This window comes from Spea bombifrons, chromosome 5 (assembly GCF_027358695.1).
Source record: "Spea bombifrons isolate aSpeBom1 chromosome 5, aSpeBom1.2.pri, whole genome shotgun sequence".
NCBI classification, from domain to species: domain Eukaryota; kingdom Metazoa; phylum Chordata; class Amphibia; order Anura; family Pelobatidae; genus Spea; species Spea bombifrons.
The window spans coordinates 11,769,923-11,787,185 of record NC_071091.1 but is presented as its reverse complement, the minus strand read 5'-3'; the positions used below and the strand labels follow the sequence as shown (position 1 = coordinate 11,787,185).

Below are 17,263 nucleotides of genomic sequence, written 5' to 3'. Positions count from 1 at the left end.
CCAATGTACAACCAACCAACACAGACTAGCGATAAACGTCATTCGGGGACCCCGTGTTCTTAATATTGCAGGGGTGCTGCCCCTCACCAGCCATTTTTTTTCTTGTAGGTGTCCCAGGTGGTCCAGCACAGTCATTGGTAGCAATATGTTCAAAGATGGGTGCTCTCCTGTAGCCAGATGGCAGGCACCAGTTTATGACATAATCACTTAGTGCTCAATGTAATCTCCGCATGCGTAGCCCACAGGCCAATGCAACATGCCTATTTGTTTCCCTGAAAGACCACCAGCTATGGAGCTCTCGGCACCGAGTGCAGCCATACCCATGTAAATACAGCACTGATTTGGTAACGAGAATAAGACCGCGTGTAACCACTCACCTTTCTCAATGTAGGAGGTGGGTGCCCACACCGGATCCCCATCTGCATAGGGGTCACTGTACTGCACCACAGCAGCCTCCTCTTCCTCATAGTCAACTGGGGGTGGAGGTGGAGGAGGAGGTGAATCGTCAAACATTGGTATCTCATCAGGTGGTGGTGGTGGAGGGGGTGTTGGACTATCAGCAACTTAAAGGAAAAGAAAAATAAAAAGTGGATGGAAACTGTGTCACTGTGCCAACAACAAAGTATTTTAGCCCTTCCACATCTGAAGCCTTGGATTCCGCTTGATACCAGAAAACACCGGGAAGGTATTGCCACAGGTATCAAGTCTTGCAAGAAATCCAGAGGCGACAACAGACTTTTAGCGCCTGGTGTCTAGGAAAGGCCTCAGGAGTGAAGGGGTTAAAGAGTGGCAACAAAATATCAAAACATAAACATGCGTTAAGAGAAAACATGCATCGGCTGCTGCAGACAAGCAACCTCTCATGCCCTAAAGCCTGCGTATGCAATAAAAAAAAAATGGCAGCCATCTTATCTGTCCTCTTAACGGGGGATCTGTCACTTTTCCCAAATTTTACACGTTAAATAAAAGATAATCCTGTGTACCCATGCTGACAGATTAAAATATACAATATATACACATTAAAACCCCACTTTATGCGATCATAAAAGACCAGGATTCACGTGATTGCCCCCCCAATTCAGTAATCCCTCATCTATTAAGTTGCTGATTGTTATTCACTGGCTAATGCTAGTTTTGCAGCTTCTATAAGGTTCATTAGTCTTAAAATAACAAAATTAAGCTCAAGCTGTAGGTATTTTTTCATAAAAGGATTTTTTATTTTATCTGTTAAAAGGCGTGATGGCTCCCCTAATAATTCAATGCTACTTCTCTAAAATCCCAAATGCATAAGCATTTGCTTTAAACTTTGCACAAAACACAAGTGCCATGCGCTTGCATCACCCGTTCCTGCCCCCAGTAAACATAAATAATAGTTCCACGGCAAGCTGAAACAAGCCTGAAAGTAAGAGCCCACTTGGCAGCCATTTTGTCAGCCATGCATATAGAGTGAGGCGTGGTGCTCCCTCCAGCGGTGAGTAGAAGAACTTACTGTTTTCCTGCACCCTGGCCACGAAGCCTGTGAGAGGTATCTGTGGAGTCAATTGAGGCATTGGGGGAGGGGGAGAAGCGATAGAAACTGGAAGCGGCACGTTGGAGAGGGAAATGGTGAAGAGAAAAGACAACAAGCAGCGGTCAGTTTACAAGGACCAGAAGCAGTTACAACGAGATTGTCAATAAAAAAAACGCACAAATATGGCAAGAAAGTCCTCAAGCACCCCTCACGCACTCTAATTTTCAGTTCCGATTCTCTTACAGGGTTTGTACCCATTGCATTAGCTGCATTTCAGATATTTCTAGGGTTGATCAACATCTGGAGGAAGAACGCGGCCCGTGTATCGCATATTAAACTTTACTACAGAAGGACGGTCAAAGACACTCCATTAATTCCCTCTCATGGAACTTCTACAGCTTACAAGACGTTGCACCTCGTACGACGGGACTCAACCTGACCCTTGGCTCTCTATGAAGGCCAAGAAAACAAGATGGAAGAAACCTTTGAGGTCCTAAAAGCTTATGCGATTGTATAGGTTTTTCTGTGTTGGTCCGATAATAGGCCTCAACTTCAACTAAAGACTTGGACCGATAGGACGCTAGCCATTTTCCCCATTAAGTTTTTAAAAACTGCTTTGGAACCAGAGGTTTATATGTCAGGGTCCTCCAAGTTGAGTTCCTGTGATTTTTCTATCCAACGCCTGCTCTAGAAGTAAGAGATACGAGACTGCAAAGGATTTCTGAGGGCTTCTTGCATAATTATGTGCTGAGGATTATTAATAAATTATTCATTTAAAAAAATGGTAAAAGAAAAAACACCACATCAACAAATAAAACGTTTTGGCCGACACAACACACAGACAAACATTGCAAAGGATTTGTAATCACGGGGTAACAAAGTGGTCAGAGAATAAAATAAAAAATACGCAAAGATCGGAAAGCAATCGTACATTTTTAAAGTGTACATTTTAGTAAGGGGAGGCTTTCACACAAATTAAATATTTGTACACGCTGGATTTATTTAAATGCCATAAATTGGCTTGTACTGAGATAAAGTAGTGGCCATTATACCCAGCATCAACATCTTCTACATGGCTGAGGTAACAGGAAACAAATTCAAGACATTAGAAGCAGATTATATTTATTAACCCTTTCGGCTAATAGTTGTCACAACTAGTAGACATGAGTTTTAAATATGGAACGTCTTAATTTCTCGGGGGGGGGGTCGGTGGAGGTAAAAGCAAAAGATGGGGTTTGGGACGGGGAAGACATTTAAAAGCAATGCCGTCGTGAGAATAGGCAAAATCTTACTTGAGTTTTGGGAGTAAAGCGGCCCGCCGTTGATATGTGGCTGGCCGGAGAACTGAGAGGTCACAGAGGGGGTCCGCCTGTATCCGCCAGAAGAAGTTGTGGAAGTGGTAGAGTTGTGCCGAGAGATCTGTCTGGTCATTGACCCAAACTGGGATCCAGGAACAGACCCACCGCCCCCTGGAAGCAAGCAGCCAAAGGGGAAGGGTACAGTGCAATTAATTATAGGCTTTCCGGAGACACAAAGCAGGGGGTGAGAATGGAACCAATGAATACTATCAACTACGCCTAGTAACATCTACGGAGACCAAGTACAAGCAGCAGAGTCATGGTACGTTTCCCAGTAGAACAGAAGCTTAGTTCTTGGACGATCGTGCAGGTCATATAACCTGCGGGATTTTTGTGGTCTGATAATGCACAATTAGAGCATCAGAATTAGAGCTGCAACAACTAATCGATAAAATCGATAATAATCGATAATGAAATTCGTTGGCAACGAATTTCATTATCGATTAGTTGAATCGATTATTATCGATTATAAAATGAGGGTTTTTTCAGAGCAAACGCTCTGAAAAATCCCCCTCATTATATAATCCGTTTAGTCTGACTCACCGTCTCACAGCAGCAGCTCCTACTTACTCCCCCTCCCTGTAATCACTGTGACAACTGGCCCCGCCCCTTCCTTCTCCAGGCCAGAACCACATGGCTGTGACACTCATCTAACTGTAAGTATATGTACATATATATATATATATATATATATATATATATATATATATATATATATATATATATATATATATATATATGTATATATATATATATATGTATATATATATATATATGTATATATATATATATATATATATATATATATATATATATATGTGTGTGTGTGTGTGTGTGTATATATGTACCGTATGTAATATATATATATATATATATATATATATATATATATATTTGGGCTACTGAAAGTTAGGGGAGGTGGGGGTTAATTTAGGGGCAGTTATGGTTAGTGGGGTGTTTAGGGTTAATTTAGGGGCAGTTATGGTTAATTGAGTGTTTAGGGTTAATTTAGGGGCAGTTATGTTAATAGGGTGTTTAGGGTTAATTTAGGAGCAGCTGTTGTTAATGGGGTGTTTGGGGTTAATTTGAGGCAGTTGTGGTTAATGGTGTGTTTAGGGTTAATTTAGGGGATGCTGTGGTTGATGGGGTCTTTAGGGTTAATTTAGGGGATGCTTTGGTTAAGGGGGTGTTAAGGGTTAATTTAGGGGCAGTTATGGTTAATGGGGAGTTTAGGGTTAATTTAGGGGAATCTAAATCCTGGGGGCAGTGAAGTGACATATCTGGGGGTATAAGGCATATACAGTATATAAGGCATATGTGGGGAGGGCAGTGTGGCATGTCTGGGGACGGAGTGGTGTATCAGGGTGTATAAGGCATATCTGCGGGTAGAGAAGTGGCATGTCTGGGAGGCAGGGTGGCATGTCTTGGGAGGATGGAGTGGGGTATCAGGGGATATAAGGCGATACGCTGCCTCCCTGCTGCCTCCCTGCTGATACAGGCACAGTGGCAGATGTGGGAGGCAGCGTGGAGTGGCAGATGTGGGAGGCAGCGTGGCATATGTGGGAGGCATTGTGGAGTGGCAGATGTGGGAGGCAGCATGGCGTGGCATATGTGGGGAGGGCAGTGTGGCATGTCTGGGGAGGACGGAGTGGTGTATCAGGATGTATAAGGCATATCTGGGGGTAGAGTGGCATATCTGGGGGTAGAGAAGTGGCATGTCTGGGAGGCAGGGTGGCATGTCTGGGGAGGATGGAGTGGGGTATCAGGGGATATAAGGCGTATCAGGCACAGTGGCAGATGTGGGAGGCAGCGTGGAGTGGCAGATGTGGGAGGCAGCGTGGCATATGTGGGAGGCATTGTGGAGTGGCAGATGTGGGAGGCAGCATGGCGTGGCATATGTGGGGAGGGCAGGGTGGCATGTCTGGGGAGGATGGAGTGGTGTTTCAGGGGGTATAAGGCGTATCAGGCACAGTGGCATGTGGGGGGGTAGAGTGGCGTGGCAGATGTGGGAGGCAGCGTGGAGTGGCAGATGTGGGAGGCAGCGTGGCATATGTGGGAGGCATTGTGGAGTGGCAGATGTGGGAGGCAGCGTGGCGTGGCAGATGTGGGAGGCAGCGTGGTGTGGTATATGTGGGAGGCAGCGTGGAGTGCTGTGGTAGGCAGCGTGGCATATGTGGGGGGGCAGCATGGCATGTCTGGGAGGCAGCGTAGCAAGCCTGGGCTCAAATGTGCATATATTGGGGGGGCTGGTTGGGAAATAAAGACAAGAAATTTATTATGAAAGTTTTTTTATTCTGCTGTTTGTATTTAACATCATTTGTTTAGTAAATTATTTTAAATAAATGAAAAATTTACATTTTCATTTTTTATCCGATTAATCGATTAATCGAAAAAATAATCGGCCAACTAATCGATTATTAAAATAATCGTTAGTTGCAGCCCTAATCAGAATGGTATAATAAATAAATCCAAGGACTTCAGAACACAACAATAATTTGTAATCCTTGGGTTGTCCTATGTGATCTAATTCCCCAGCTCAGTTGCGTTAATTGTCCATCACGACCACTCTGGTTAGTGGCATTTCTACAAAATTGTTGTTTCTTGTACAAATAAAAAAAATTATACAAACCAATAACCATCACCAGTTCATTAGGAAAGTTAGGGGTTAACATTATCTTTCAGATTCATGTTCATTAATGACATCATTTAATGTGTGATCTCGCATTCTTCCCATCAGCCATGTTTGTGTTGAAATGTCTGATGTAGTAATAATAATAATATATATATATACATACACATAATATAGCTGCTTCATAGCAAGAAAATTATTCTGTAAAACAACTGACCCGATACGATGCAACCATCGCAGAGAAATGCATGAATTTAGCATACCACATGAAACTTGTGATAAATATTGTAACAATTCATCATAAATTAATGATGTGAGATCTACAAACATGGATAGCTGGGAAAGTCTGCAAGACATGGCAAAGCCTTTTAAGTGAAGCGAACACGCAAAAAAATTATTAACAGTTTCCTTTGTTGGCTGGAGTTCCTAATCTTCTCGGCAGAAGCAAAAATGCTTTAAGAGGCTGAATAATTTAACAATTTGACAATTTGATGGAATGTGCAGAATGCCTGCGCCAAGCCCTATGGCAAAGAACAGCAATTACAGATTAGACTGAAATATAAGGAAGCCTTTCCATGGACCCGACTAAGTGATAAGGAAAGACACAAAAAGGGAACATTGGGCCCTTAAAAGCTCTAAAAGCCAATTATTTTTTGAGTGTTCACTTGAAAAAGACTTTTACACAATCTGAGAGTAGCGAACTGGAAGCTTTGCTGAATCTTCAACTATTCTCAAGGTCTAGAACCAAACGCTGAGGATCATTAGAGCTTTAGTTCAGAAACAGCGGAAGAAGCTATCCAATGGCTACCTCTACACTTCACAAATTGACTGATTAGAAGAAAAAAAAGGATTAGATGAGAGTAAAACTTATTGATCCAGAACACCAGGAAAGTGTATCTAAAATGATTTGTGCCCTTTTAAAGCCCAAAAAATGAATGCAGGAAGATATCCGTAGTCTACGTTACTGAAGTCTCACCTGGAAGCGGAGGTGGTGGCGGAGGTGGGGGACCACCAGGGAAACCTGGAGGATTTTTAGTAGTAAAATAATGTATACGGTCAGGCAGCGTACGAATAAAACGGAACACACATTATTACATCCAATACATTAGGGTCTTTAAGACATATAAATGGATGTAATTAGTTTAGTCGCAAGTCTGAATAAAACATTATCAAGTTTCTTTTCTTGAGAGCTGTCAAAAGCTCTTTGTGGTCGTGTGCATACTCTATGATCACTTAGCCCGTCTAATTCATACACATATATTTTATACCCTACACACACCCTACCAACCAACATTAGACGCATCCTTATTTGACCCCCCCTCCCCCCCGGGACACTGAAACTGGTATTCAAGTATGTAAGGATAAACAACAAATGGGATGATTGAATAAGTCAGGCAAAGGCTGCTACCCTGCTGTTTTATATTCTCTGTATATATGAAACTGTCCAACACCAAGACAAGGAAAGAACTACCCAAAGTTTCATATAATCCACAAATTTCATGGAAATAATAGCACCTGGTTGATTGCATTCCTTGGTTAAGAAACCTGGTGTGCGTCTAGAACGAGCTTTACAAAAAAAAGCTTACACAATATATGAAAAAGAAAAGAAAAATGAAAGCCGAAACACAAAGACGCACCTTGGCCAATAGTTGGTGGAGAAGGGGTTGGAACAGCTATGGGAATGCCAATGCTGCTGCTTCCGCTATTTTCCCGACTACCGCTGCCGCCACTGCTGCCACTGCCAGAAAGAACCAGAGAAATGAGATATTTGTAGGGCCTGAACTGTAATGTGGCGAGGTATACATGTATTAGCGTCGCTAACCTGTGCGTTCTTGGTCTCTGAGTCAGCGACGCTGTTCTTCCAGGACTGTGCTGGCTTCCGAGTCGGGCAGGACTGGTCATATAATCGTTCGGAACAGTGGGGGGCTTCACAGGCTCCAGGGTTTTGTATGGCGTGTTTCGCCTAAAAAAAAAAAAAATAAAAAAAAATAAAATAAAAAAAAGAACAAAACAAAAAGGCTCAATAAGACCAAATACGTGTGCACAGAAACTTGCTAGGAGTGTACCCCTTTCTCCCAGCACACGGTATGCTACTATGCATGGTGTTAACACCACATCGCTTCTTACCCCAGAGTTCCCCGGCCAGGCATAGGCGGACTTGGCGGCTTTTGTGTCGGTGGATTTGTCCTGGTCAATGTACCAGTTCTTGCAGCTTGATTCCCTCCATGCTGAAGAAACAGAGATAAAATTAATATAAGCGCCACACTATTCTCTCTTGCAACATTCAATATTAATGGATGAGAACTAAAATACTATAAAATGTCAGGATTCCCAGACACGGCATGAGGAGCAGATCACAGTGGAAGACATCCGTCTGCCAATATGGTCTTTGTTTTCACGATCAAGAGACACGCCATATATTCAAGACTTTACCTGATCATCTCAGAGCCCTCAAAGGTTCAAATAAATAAAAAGGTATGTCCAAGTCTTGGATCAAGGCCAGAAAAAAAAGGATAATTTTAAGAACTCACAAGGGTCTATTTAGTATGTGATAAAAATATCTACAATGAAGCTCCAGGGGTCACGTTGCTTCAACTTTGGAACCGAGTTTTAGTTGTGGTTCTGAATTGTGCTTGGAAGATAAGCAAAGCTCATTGGCATCTTGCCTATCAATACAAAAAATATCCGCATTTGCAGCCTATAACATATTAAAGAATTTAGCTTATAGGATAAAAAAAAGTTATCAGTTGAAGAAAAGATATTGTTAGAGACAGACATAGATAAATGGATCCAACAGGCCCAGGGAGATTTCTGTATAGTTCATATGAGCGAAGCGTGGACAAAAATGGTGACTAATCTACTAAATAGAGTTTATAGTGAAAATAGAAATATTTGTGAACCCAATGCAATTTTACTCCAATGGGCTTCATAAGATGAACACAAAACTTTACATGGAGGTGTCCGAGAACACCCTTTTTCAATCTAAACCATCCAACTTGTCTGGGAAGCCTTCCATAAAAAAGCCTCGATAAATAAGGAAAGCACTACAGGTATGTTAGACAAAGGAATGGTTTGGTTATCATGATGCCAATACATTGATAATATACCGACACATCACAATGGACTAAACTACTGAACAAAGAAACATAGCTTTATGTATCCAGAAAGAAAGAAGACAGGAGGAAAGAGGCGTAAGATTTAACAGGTCGGTTAACTCTGCAGCCTGGGTTAAAATAACATTAGGGATCAAATGTGAAATATAACTTCTCTTACCTTGGCTTTTAGCCACTTAATGATGGCAATAAGGAAAAACAAAAACAGGTAAAAATTAATCGATCGTCACAACATATACGAGAGATCAAACACTGAAACACAGATGGTATTGTCTTCCTATAGCGAACCCCGTGAATATTACAAGATAAAAGAGAACAGCCATGTACTTACACATTACATGCAACACGGTAAACCGCTTACATATCGGACAATGATGAAAGCATCTGCATAAAGATCTGATGATGGCCCACCCTTAAGTTCTTTAAGAGTATTTAAGTTTCAACAAAGACTTTAAGATTCTAATACAGAAACCCGACACAATCTGGGCCTTCTAGGTGCCCCAAAAAAAATCAGAGACTTGGCCTTTACACATGTCAGCTTGGCCCTCTTTTTTTCCCAGGTCATGAGGTTTTTAAAACCTTGTCTTTTTGTAACAGGTTTTTAGAATGCTGCCTTTGCTGTCCTGGAACCAATTGCCCTCATGGCAGCCACTATATTTTGAAACCATTGGGGCAATAACAACAGAAAAGTTTACACGCCATTAATGTTTTTAAAAAGAAATCTAAAGTGTTCACGTAGCTTGGATAAAACAGTTTGATTATTTGATTCTCTCCTTATACCTGAAGGGCTGTCTGATGTACTGCTGTCGATGGACCAAGAGGTCAACCGTCATGACAAAGATCATGCATGTTTTAAGCCGCCGGCAACAAACCAAGACATGTTAAGAACAGCCAACAGCACATTCTCTCAACACCTCACTATTACTCGGTCTCTATGCCCTTTGTAAACGTCATAACACATGATGGAACATTATCACCTCAAGCAAACATAGGAGAGCAGAGGAGCCCAATGATCAAAAAATGGAAAAGTAAAGCTTATGAAGGCCAATATCAAGTACATCTCCTTGACCAAATGGATGGTTGAGGGTGCAAAACAGATTGCTTAGCCATTAAGCATGTAGAAATTATGGCAAACTCACTCCATTCCAACAAACGTGAAATAGGTAAATCGCCCCTCATTTTCTCAACACTGTGCTCAGACCAAAGGATTAGTGTTACTTTGTACAATTCTACTCTTTCCGTGCCGTAACTTTTAGGAACTGCCTTTGCACAGTTTCTTGTGCTTCCATTGCAACTTAAAAGAAGAGGGACGGTGTATTTTGCAATGCGACCTACTGGGAACACAGTCTTTTTGGGACAACAGAGCCATCGCTGTGTATTTTAAAAGAGATCTGTGATTCGGCCATCACTGTTGAGAATGATGAGAAAAACACCACTGACCAGAAGGTCATCTCTATCATGGGAATGAGAGCTCACTCAGTAAATGCCATCTGTCTTCTAGTTAGAGGAATTTTGACACAAAACAGATGTTCATCGGCATTACTGTTAAGTTATGTGAAAATGTCAGCTGGCCAGTTATTTGCTCCCTATTCTTGGTAGGGAACAAAGTCAAAGTTTACGGCGTTGGGAATAAAATCCATCAAGAGGAGGAAGGGAATATTGTCAATCGATGGCAGAAAAGCAGGGTATTTATTAACTAGTCAATGAATAAAGATAAATATATAAAAAGTGACTGCTAAAGGACATCGGAGAAGAGGAGAAAAATACCAATAAAAGGAGGGGATTAAAAAGGGCCTGAGAAGTAAGAATAGGTCATCCAGCTATCAGGTAGGTAGGGGGTGGTTGGTACTTGTAAGAACATGGGGACAACATGATTTCCCTTGAGTTATCGACATACAAGATAACATGAAAATCAGAATATGACACTAAAAAAATCAGGCATGATTAAATATAAAATTAATCAGTTCTGTCTTTTTTACAGCTGTCGGAGTTAACATTACCTTTTTGGGGTTCTTTTTTTACATTTGAAAGTTTTCCCTTTTTTTGGCCAAATTGAGGGTTGTTTTATTTTATTTTTTTGAGCAGTCCAGTGGCTTACCAAAGCCTCCTTAGGTATTTTTAAAACTACTAATAAAATTTGGGGGTCGTGGGGTGAATAGGTTTGGTGTTAAGTTGTAGTTGCTCCGGGGGCTGCAGGGAGAGAGGCGAATAAGCCTACGGGCTGTTTTCCCCCCTATTAACCTTTTCTCGCCCACGTGCCCCCTTAACACCACGTCGAGGGCCGGCAGGTAATAGTTCTTGCTGCGTTTGTGGGGCGCCTGTGACATCAACGCTACCTAATTTCTCCAGCAAGAAAACCATAGCTGACCCTGCATGATGTATAACTCAAGGTATCTCATTAATATAACTAAATATTATAAAAGGGACAGCCAAGCTCTTCCCGTAGCAGAAGCTCACCAGGGTTCGCGCTCTTTAATGTTTAGTGGCGACAAGGAACAGAAACCACAACTTCAGCAAACTGTCCTGTCAAATCAAACTTTAACGAAAAGAAAATAGAAAAGCCTAATTATTCCCTTTTCAAGACCTATTTTGTAATCTTTCTCAATACTAGAATAAAGGAAACTCCGAGAACCTAAAGTGGAAATGTCTAAGTCCCCCGGGGTGTTTTTACAGTTTTTCTAACTAGAGTCTAAAAAGAGGAACATGACAAAATTATCTCTTGTGTAGCACACAGCTACTTTCCACAAAAACCACCTTCTAATAACGCACATTTTGAAACACGTTAAAAATCAATCTACGTGCATATTTCTGTTTAGCTCAAAAAAACACACTATATGTATAAAGGTGGGTTTAAAAATAAAGTACCTTTTGTCCAAAAGCTCATTTACTGTATATATACTAAATGTGATATTTTTATGACATTCACAGCATTGTCTAAAAGTGCTGTTCTTCCGTTTAGATTTATGATGTCATAATATAACATTATGGCATTTAAAGAGGCATCGAAGCAAGGAGTTTCCAGAGGAAAGTGAAAATATAATATAAAGTATAAGTATAGTCTTGAAAATATGTATTCTTCCCACAGTAAGCTCCTGCTTGAGAGTCTCATCATTTTGCTCTTGGGCCAAACGGTCAGACTACGCCAACCGGAAAATGTCCTTTTATCAATGGAACCAACCATTCTACATGTATGTTTTGGCCTCCATGGGCTTTGACGTTGAGGTATGTCTAGACGAGACCCTCCAGGCAAAAGAAGAGACTTCATCTCTGTAGCGGCAGAAGTAGGCAAAAAGTTTATTGGCTCCCAAAAGGGCTTGAAGCCTGGGCCAAACTATTTAGGATTATCTGCTCTCGGCTGAGCTAGTCTCATTTTCATCTGAATTTCTTTAATACATTAATGAAAAGTAAACAAGTATTGTACTATACTGGACCTTTCAAACAAGCCTCGACTTTAAATCCAGGGGAGAATATTTATTTTATGAGATAGCATATTTCTGAACATTCTGGATTACAGTTTTATGAACATGCTACTTGCGCGAGAGACAGATTTTTCAACCAGAAATTCTTAAAAAACATTACAGCCTTGAAAAAAATAAATTTTGGTGGCTTGTTCTTACTAGATGTCATATAAAACAGTCCAGGACATGGCTGTGGTGGGTTGTCAAAGAAAATATTTGGAACCTTTAGGTGGCATGGGGTAAATAATACCCACCTTTTTCAATGTCTTGGAAAAAAAATGGGGGTAGGGGTTCAAATAACTTCTCCATCCATTATAATAATTTTTCTGTAGATTGAGTAAGGAATGAGGGGGATTATTTGCATTTAAATGGGGAGAGGAGAGAAGAATGATTGAGGCTCTTCTATGATTCTACCAAAATAATCCATGTAGGAGTGAAGCGTAGGAGAAAGGAGAAGGTAAAGCCCATTAACTTCCCCACATTCGCGGAACCAAGATGCCACAAAGAAAATACCTTGACATGTAAAAACGTAGCACGGAGTTGAGGGTTGCTAGGAGATATTGTTTTATTTAGTGTAGGTGGACCTTCTCTACAAAAGCTTTTCTTAGAACTAATGGATCGAACGCGGGGAATGACTCATTTCTATTCACCAGAAGACAACATACAAACAGCATTAATTGGGACACGGGGTCCATGCGTTCAAACACGCCATGCGCAGCTCTTACATGTAGCTGCACCTTTACAAATGGAAACGTGTTTAGTTAGACATGTTTACTGGCACATGCTTGTTAGGAAGCCAAGCTTTATTTTTCAGAGGGGTGGAAATGGGCAATAAAGATTCTTGATTATATTGCAAGTCACTGACTGGAAGTATATAGGAGAGAACATCTTTAATACAGAAACGCCGATCTTTTTTAAATGGCCAGAGGAACGCTTTTAAAGGCGGATAAAGTCCATTAAAGTAACATGAATTAATGGAATCCAGCGTAGACGGGGTTAATGTTGTCAATGACTACTGTAGCTGGAAATGGTCGATTTTTAATAGAATATCTTCAGAGGCGTACAGAGGCCCTTTATCACTCCCATCACTCCTGTGTTCCAATGATCCAAGTTTAAGTTTAAAAGGCTAATTGATCGTTAGAAAAAACTTTTGCAATTCTGTTACAGCCAGAAACGTCCTCGTTTTCCATGAAAACAGCTAAGTGACCCCAAACTTTTGAGACGTAGTGCGTGTGTGTATATTATATATATTTCAGGAATGTTTGTAGGTGTGAAACATTGACGCTTATCACTCAATGCCCAGTGCCACAGCAGGGAACCAGATCAACAAGCACTTTAAGTCAAATCAGACCAGAACTTAATTAATTGTGACTGGCTTGAACTGCATTTCCATCTTATTTGTGTTAATCTTCCTTGAAAATCACATGTCAAGAATATAACATGCAGCAGGGGTTTAAGATCGTGAGCTAAACAAGAGGAATACGTCAAGCCGTAGAGTCCGCAAACATTTTAACTCTGATTAAGAAAGATCACCCATCACGGACCTAATTTAACATAAGAAGATAAATCACATTATCCCCGGAGATCTCTGGATAGAACATAAGCGTATCCTCATGAGCGTCGGAGAATCAGCAGCCTGATAGAGCTGAGGCACTGTGTGCTGCGATGCTACCAGTGATCCAGTACATGCCATTATCTGGGGATAGAATTCTTCTAAGCCGCGTAAATTATCCATTTGGATAAAAGGATTAAAAGGGACACACCAGTGCTGCCGCACTAACGGAGAATGCATATGCAAGTACTTTCCTACGCATAGCTTTGATGAAAGAAGAGAAGAAACACGCTTACCTTTACAAGCCGTATAACCAGAAATTAAAATTTACGCGCATGTGTGCTGGAGGTGGGGGGTCTCAGATCCCCTGGAACTATCATGCAGGGGGGGCGCAATCTTCTGACACCTTCCAGGCATTAGGAGGGGAGGGGGTTTACGCCGCTATCATGAAAGTGCATATGATGGCATGAGAGCTTTTTTTTAATAGGAAGCAGCCATATCTCCTTCCTGTAACCTCCTTGTTACGCTCCTGCATGTCGGGAATGATGTAGAAGCCAGCATGCGCTTACTGGTATAAGGTCACATTTATGAGTTTAGTGCCCGGTTCCAGCGAAATGCAGCCCCGAGGACAAAGCTGGTGATTCCAGACTCATGCATGAGAAGGTAAGAACTTGTAGTTCCACCAGGACTGGCTGAAACTGCATTTTTAACTTATTTTTGTTAAATATGCCCTAAAAATCATATGTCAAGAATACAACACGCAGGGGTTTAAGATCATGAGCCATGTCAGAGAATTTTCACACACAGTCCTTACCTTAACCCCGTGTCCTACATCATCCAGCACCGTGTAGTCGATGGGTTTCCGTATGTAGCGGACAGGACGCTCCATGTTCGCAGGAGCAATAATTTTGTGACTTCGTGCTGTGTTTTTGTTTGTCGTCAAGACGCCAATCTCTCTGCGAGCAACTTTTTCTTTATGGATGTCCACAGTCTGCAGTAAAATAAATCAATCAATAAATTGTGCCCATTTTTCTCCCATACTCTAATGTTTTCAGGCAGCTGCATATTAACCATGTGTACATGTTGTAGGTCTGTTATTTTAGCCCAATCTACTAGCACCCTGACTCCTTATCAGACTGCCTGTATGATAAGGACTTCATTAGCATTGCCATAAAGCATCGGCTCAGTGTGGTGTTTGAGAAGGAAAGTCATCAAAAATATCACACGGTTGACAATAATGGCGGCCTCCAGGTCTGCAGATAGAGTTTATTGGAACAAAATTATATGATACCAGGTTTACGCAAATAATAAACTACATTAATGTATATAGCATTGGGGTTAATGCTCATGGAGAAGAGTACTTTTGCCACGAGACTTCCCCTTTAATGCTGTAAACTTCTCTGGGGTATCTTAAAAAAGAGGTTTCCTATTTGATACTTGAAAAGTGCTTTCATTTTATTATATCTGCTTTTTGCAAGAATACATATTAAAGTACTCAGAGTAATGCGATGTGCATTATTTTATAGCGTGGGTGTCAGGGACACTAAACTGTATTTAATGACTCCAATCCACTCAACTAGCCATATTGATGTCATTAGTTAGTTCCGCCTCACTGGCCCATGACACCATAATTATGTTTTAAGCTGTTTAATTGACTTGTCTTCCAATGCAAACTAGCAACCGGAATTTCCTCTTGCTTTCATTTCTTGGCACATACGCAACTTTTCACTTCTGTTAATTGATTTTAACCATTACTTTAATAGAGAAGGAAAGTAACGTTTCCGGCAGTCCAAGCTCCATTATGTAGGCGACCAACACCGAGAAAACGGGAGAAAAATTCAACTGCTTATTAGTTTATATTCCCACAATCAATCTTACGCATAGACCAGAGTCAGTTAGCCAATAAAGGTACCACCTTCACCAAATGTACCTTCTCTCTTCCTATGGCTAACTTGGTACTACTCTATAGTTACAGAAGCGACAAACCAAACAAGGAACCCCGATGGAAGCCTCATGGCACCCGCTAAAGCACAGCCCTGCAGGAAAGGGTTCACGATGGTAGCCCTGCTGTCAATATTCTGGCCCAAAAAGTTTAACACTCAAGAGGCTTAGAAGTCAAGTATTTATATCACTGACAACTTCCATACATTAGGTATAGGCCTCTGACCCATTGGTTCTAGATTACGGCCACTTGTTCTAACATTTTGACGTATCATTTTCCATCTTATAGGCATCTATGTGTTTTGATCGTATAGCCCCTCTCCTCGAGACATTCTATAGCCTCTTTATAAATGGAAGCTACAAAAATGGTGAAAGGTTTACACCTTGCAGTGCTTGCAAACTGAAAACGCAGATAAAACAATGTACTGATTATTAAAACGAGATGGGAGCTGAAAGAAGCTAAAAATGGGAATCTATTTCAGGAAGGCGGCTTCTGCTCACCGCGCCAGCCCATTCACAATAGAAATCCTGTGAGAATAAACATATTTCCCTTGCAGCTGCCATGTTAGATTTTGGTTTTCCAAGCGTAGCTCTAACCAAAGAACTACAACTCCCACGATGCTTGTTCGTTCTTTTTTAGGACACTCGCCTAGAATCATCAGAACTGTAGATGACTACGAGCTCTGTCAGCAGGGTCATGTCAGGCCAACAGCCATGTTCATTTTAGGAACAACCTGACCGGGACTGCAGTAGAATGACATGGTCCTCTATGAAACCTACCTAAAAACTCAGACGAGCTCCTCAGAATGAACAAGAAGAATGTAATAAGTATGGGGGAGTCTGTGTGTAGAAAACATAAGTCTGAGAAATGGTGGCTGATGGGCCAATATCGGGTGATTTCACAAATATGCTCAATAAAACTCAAAGCAGTATATAGCAACTATGTCCAGGAGGGCAAAAATAGGACTGAAAACACAGCAGCCACACACTGCATCGTCACCATGAACAAAGACTTTGTCTAACTACTGATGGAACACAACCAACGTGAGATGGTTCTGTGATCAGAATGCAGACCTGAGCAAAAGAGAAGAGATCAACTGGTGACAGCTAAAATTTGATTTACACGACACGACAGAAAAATCTTTAATTAAAAGGCTCTTTGTCAGTGGTGTACCCACGTTCGTTGAACTAGTATAAGGCTCTTTCAAAGCAGGTTTGTACGGCACGTCAAACAAACTTATCAGATGCAACAACCCACACCTAGCGTCAGCTCCAAAACAGGAATGGTAATCAGGACATGCCTGTCGGAACACATGTTTGACGACTAACATGAAGTATGAAATATGTACTTGTGAGAGCAGATCACTGCTGTCAACATTCAGACCTGATTTTTGTTAACTGAAGTGGGTTGTTAAATGACTTCATGCTAACGCAACACTGTACAGCTTTCCAGATGTTATGTGTATGTGACGGTGTGCATATGTAAATCTGTGTGTGTGTGTGTGTGTGTGTGTGTGTGTAAATCTCATCTGCTTCATAGTGTGTCCCTGAATGGCAGAAAAAAAAAAACCGTGGTCACCTTAACACACACACACACACACGTGATAAGTTCACTTACTGGGATGGTTCAAAATTAACTTTTAAAGGGACAAACATCACATGAACCATCACAGATCTGGGGCATCTTGAGACAGTCACCGGG

General features: G+C 41.2%; 1 protein-coding gene across 7 annotated transcripts in view; it reads right to left on the bottom strand.

The window, feature by feature from the left end:
* Window positions 1-17,263, bottom strand: part of ABI1 (abl interactor 1) — a 32,436-nt gene that overhangs the window by 775 nt on the left and 14,398 nt on the right. Inside the window, exons 3-11 of one of the 7 annotated variants that reach the window (XM_053466934.1) lie at window positions 14,435-14,611; window positions 8,771-8,785; window positions 7,625-7,725; window positions 7,320-7,460; window positions 7,135-7,235; window positions 6,474-6,518; window positions 2,803-2,979; window positions 1,490-1,576; window positions 378-563 (exon numbers count right to left, since the gene is read on the bottom strand). In XM_053466934.1, coding sequence (XP_053322909.1) covers window positions 378-563; window positions 1,490-1,576; window positions 2,803-2,979; window positions 6,474-6,518; window positions 7,135-7,235; window positions 7,320-7,460; window positions 7,625-7,725; window positions 8,771-8,785; window positions 14,435-14,611 — 1,030 coding nt within the window. The remainder of the gene's footprint in view (window positions 1-377; window positions 564-1,489; window positions 1,577-2,802; window positions 2,980-6,473; window positions 6,519-7,134; window positions 7,236-7,319; window positions 7,461-7,624; window positions 7,726-8,770; window positions 8,786-14,434; window positions 14,612-17,263) is intronic. The other 6 variants (XM_053466939.1, XM_053466937.1, XM_053466936.1 and 3 more) reach the window with 6 other exon arrangements.